Source organism: Bactrocera latifrons, unplaced genomic scaffold (assembly GCF_001853355.1).
Source record: "Bactrocera latifrons isolate USDA-ARS-PBARC rearing strain unplaced genomic scaffold, ASM185335v1 scaffold_281, whole genome shotgun sequence".
NCBI classification, from domain to species: domain Eukaryota; kingdom Metazoa; phylum Arthropoda; class Insecta; order Diptera; family Tephritidae; genus Bactrocera; species Bactrocera latifrons.
In genome coordinates, this window is record NW_017536419.1 from 32,625 (window position 1) to 37,385 (window position 4,761).

Here is a 4,761-nt window from a genome sequence, read left to right on the forward strand (position 1 = left end):
CCTCACGGTAAGTAAAATTATTGTGCTATTCAAGATGATTGATATTTTCTTTATATAATCCCATAACTAAATACATCAACAATCTGCGAAAAAATTTTATGTAATTGTGAGGTTTCAGCGCAACTCATATCTTTTCTAAGGATGCAATTTTAGTTTTAAAAGTTTTTAATATACAGCTTCCCAGTTTTCAAGAACTACATATTTCACCATCCGTCTAATGGAAGCTTATTCGATTTTCTTTTATTACTATTTTACGATTCGAATAAATTCGATACAGCTTTTGTTAAAATATTTTCAGTTAAAAGTTCCAAATTTCCAAGGACACTACTAAATAACTTCATTTCCATAATATAAATAATACAATTGTAAACTCGAAAAATTAGAGTACTTTTTAAAAATAAATTTCGGAAAACAAAAACAAAACAACAATTATCTTATCATTTTTTGAAAGGTTTTAGGTTCAGGTTACATATATTTGATACACATATAATTGACTGCTTATTATTAAACGTTTTTTTACACAGCTAAAGTTTCTAAGGAAGGCACACTAGAAAAATGTAAACCTATTTATAAAGTTGATTTAAAAACTTCTCAAATAGGGTGAGTGATTTTTAATTAAATACTTGATGAAATTTAATATACACTACAAATGTACGTATGCCATTTTTTTCAGTGACACATTTACAATATTTTCTGGTGGAATGCCTACTGAGAAAAGTTCTAAATCAAACTGTATAACTGTTATGGTGGGGAAATCAACAACTGTCTTGGAAATGGAACACGCTGTCGTAGACTTTATTATTCTTTGCGAGAATCCTTGGTTATGCGGTAAGTGATTTATATGAATTAGATACCATATTTACCAGGATTAAAATAACTTTATCAAATAACAATAACCTTTATTACTTTTAATTTTTTCGTTATTGTTGAATACTTTGAATAAAAATTAAAAAAATCGTCTCTTACTATAGAAATTTAGAAATTAGTAAGGGTAGAGATTTTGAAAACTAGATACATTTTAATACTCTTAGTATGTATAATCCAAAACTTGCAGGATAAAAAAATCGTCCAAGTATCTAATTAAAAATCTTTTGGTTATCCCATTTGTACGCCGAAAATATCTCCTTACCAAGAATTCTTATGTATACAATTTATATATGTATATGTATATCCTAATTCGTATTAATTCTGGAAAGGGAATATGAATTCCCTAAAATATGCTCTTTTTCCCCTAGTAGTTAATCAACTTAATTCTTTGTTATTCCGGAACTTTAAGTAGTTAATTTACATAATGCTTAAATAAAAAGTACAATATCACTACAACCCTTAGAATTATAAGTGCCATCGCTGCGCCTTTAAAAACTGTCAAGCAACAGCACATGTATATAGACAATTGGAGCCTTTATTACCACCAATTGGCTCGAGAAAATTTATTTACGTTAGAACACCTTCTTCGGTCTGGATATTATAACAGGTTAAAGTCCTACTTGGTCTCTCCTTCTTCCTATACCCACTTCGTTTTGATTTTTATTTCTTAAAACTAAAAAGTGTGCTTGGCCATTGAAAATAGAGTTACAATAATAAGTTTATTTCTAATTCTAGGGATACATATAATTAATTAAAATTAACTATACCGAAAATTTCTGCTTTTATAGCTGATTATAAATACTTGTATACTTAGCCGCTATGACTTTTATTTAGGTATTTTATAACACCAAAGCAGATTTAATATATTTTCTGATTTTTGGTTAATTACAGTATTATAGAAAATTATATAAAACTGAATTATATGACTTTTTAGTCTAAATAAGTATTGCGTTTTATTGCTTGATTTCCTAGAAACCCAAGAGCCCTATGCGATAGCAGTACTTCTACAATATGACTTAGTTTTAATAGACTTACTCACGCCCGGTTTTCCATGTTTCGAATCGCCTTATCCCATGGACTTACATGAATCACCTGTTACATGTTGCACCTATTTAACTGATTGTCCTTCGGATTTGGTTCCTGCTTTTTATTCCGTAAGAATTTTTGCTGACATTTACTGTAACGATTTAGATGTATCAGTATTTATAAAAGCGGCTTTTTGACACAAAGTTGACTGGATTTTAATAACACATTGTCTCATTGCTTTTGGACAGATAATAAAAAAATCACTGCAGTAAAGTTAAAGCTATAAAATGTCTTAATTTTGTAAACATGAGTTTTCTATAGACAGTGCCGATGAAGTTGTACACAATTAGTGTTAAACAAGTAAGGAAGGGAACATTTTATACTCTTGCAACTTGCTAGAATTCAAACCAGGGAGATATTTAAGGAGTAAATCGTCAACCAGAGGATCGGAATCATTGAAATTTTATATATGCCTATACATACTCTACATAACTCATACACTGGTCGACAAATTCGGCATAAGATTTGGTAGAAAAACGAAAGTACGTCACATATAATCACCAATCATATGGAGTAAAGTCAGCCGGATGTTCGAAAATCCTGGTAGTAATAAGGGGCTATGCCAAGTTTTCGCTCAAATTTATCCATTTTAGGCACAAAGATACCCTGTCATGAATAAAACACGTTCTCCCAATTTCACTTAGATATCTCAAATATTGGCTGATATATTCAACGTAAAGTGACCTGGAAGTTCGAAAATCTTTATATTAGGGCTCAGGAAGTATTGGCCCAACTTTTGACATACCATTGTGAGAGGAGGATTATCCCAGAATTACATATTATATATATCTCGCACATTAATCGATACTTTCGGTCGAAAGTCAAATATAGATAATGGGGTCCACATGGTTGGATTTGGACAATTTTGGGTCAAAAGGTGCCATATTTTAAGGGAATTATTACTGCGAAATTTTATTCCGTTATATTATTTCTTGATCTGTGTATTGGAAACTGAAATAATCAAATGGCATTTCAAATTGTGTAATATGGGAAGTAGGCGTGGTTGTAGTCCGATTTTGCATATTTTCACACTGTAACATAGGAATGTTAGAAAAATGATGCGTACTAAATTTAGTCGAAATCGGTAAAATTTAATGTCTCTGGCGTATTAGTTATGAATTTATTGGTCTTTTAGTAGTTTTGAACTGTACCGTTTGTGGGGAGTGAGCGAGGTTATCTTCCGATTTCATCCATTTTTACACTGTCGGTAGGGTTTCTTTAAATAATCGAGGAAATATGTACATTAAGCATATTAGAGGGCGTGCTCACTCCCACTTTTCCAAAAATGTTTACCCGCAGATGACCCTTGCTACTGCAATCCTCTGTGCCAAATTACAATTTTATATCTTAATTTAGAGCTTAGTTATGGCACTTTATATGTTTTCAGTTAATGATGATTTATGGGAGTGGCAGTGATGTCATTGCGCCCATCTCTGAACTCTAAATTTTTTTGTACTAAGTAACATACATACCAAGTTTCATCGAGATATCTCAATTTTTACTCAAGTTACAGCCGGAGGACAGATAGACAGACAGTCAACCGGATTTCAACTTTTCTCGTCATCCTGAGTTATAAATAATATATGTATATATATATAATATATATCTCGTTTAGTTTTAAAAGATACGTACAACAGTTAGGTAAACAAAACAATAATACTCTGTAGCAACTGGTTGCAAGAGTATAAAAAGTGTCGTTATTATACGCTGGTACATCTTGTGTTTTACACAATAACTTTTTTTAGTAAGAAAGAAAAAATATTTCAATAGGTTGGTCGCACCACAACTAGTAAGAAAACTGGTTTTTCTGAACGAGAGTGGCCAATTAATGGCGGGGAATGGTTTCCCGCATCGTGCAGTTATTCGGAAATCGTAATCACAGGACATCAAGATGGCACATTAAAATTTTGGGATTCGGGTGCAGGAACTCTGCAAGTATGTGTAATTGTAGACATTTTTAATATAATTTCTTTTATATAATTATAATTATAGATCCTGTATAAGTTGAAAACTGCAAAAGTTTTTGAAAAGCCGAAAAATTCGCACTCAGATAGTGGTAACGATAATCCACTTGCCATACAGCATATATATCTATGTTCCGAATCACGTCGATTATGTGTAGCTGGCGCTGTGGGACAAGTTATGTTGTTTAAATTTCGAAAAGTTGAATCAACGTCTGAGGTTTTGACATTAGAGATCCCCATACTTTACGAAAATTTCGACGATATTTATGGTACGAGTCCAGAGTGTGATTTTATACCACATCAAGTTCAAAAAACCGAATCAAGTGATTCTGATAAGGTAAATTTTATGTGTGCGYAATTCTTATTATTATTATGGAAATAAATAAGATATATACCAAATGTATGATAATTTTCTATACATTTAAATTTATGAATATATTTTATTTTGATTTTAGGGGACCATTTTTGTTTCTGCAATGTATTTTTATACATTATTGACATTTAAATTATGCTTCGTGAGAAAATTTTTTTTGTATTACTATTGGAATTTTCAAAATTAAATAAAAGTAAAGTAATAAAAGCATTTCATTATAAAAACAACCAGTACGTCTAAAGTTTACGATTTTTCTCAGCTTTTCAATGGGATATTCGTTGAACTAATTCAACTAATTTTTAAAACAAAATGTACAACTTTATAAACAAATATTTGAAACTATTTTTAATCTGACCGTCCGTCCCTGCGTCCATATGAAAACATTTATTTATTTGTGGAGATAACCACGAGATTTGACAAGGATTAAATAAATTCCTGTATGGACTCTTATGTGATTATTTCGGTTCAGTT

At 31.0% G+C, this 4,761-nt stretch overlaps 1 protein-coding gene across 1 annotated transcript in view; it reads left to right on the forward strand.

Moving 5' to 3' along the window:
* Window positions 1–4,761, forward strand: part of LOC108970112 (syntaxin-binding protein 5) — a gene marked incomplete in the record, with an annotated part of 53,474 nt that overhangs the window by 8,201 nt on the left and 40,512 nt on the right. The window contains 5 exon segments of the mRNA XM_018935262.1: window positions 525–600; window positions 674–828; window positions 1,840–2,021; window positions 3,724–3,888; window positions 3,946–4,254. Coding sequence (XP_018790807.1) covers window positions 525–600; window positions 674–828; window positions 1,840–2,021; window positions 3,724–3,888; window positions 3,946–4,254 — 887 coding nt within the window.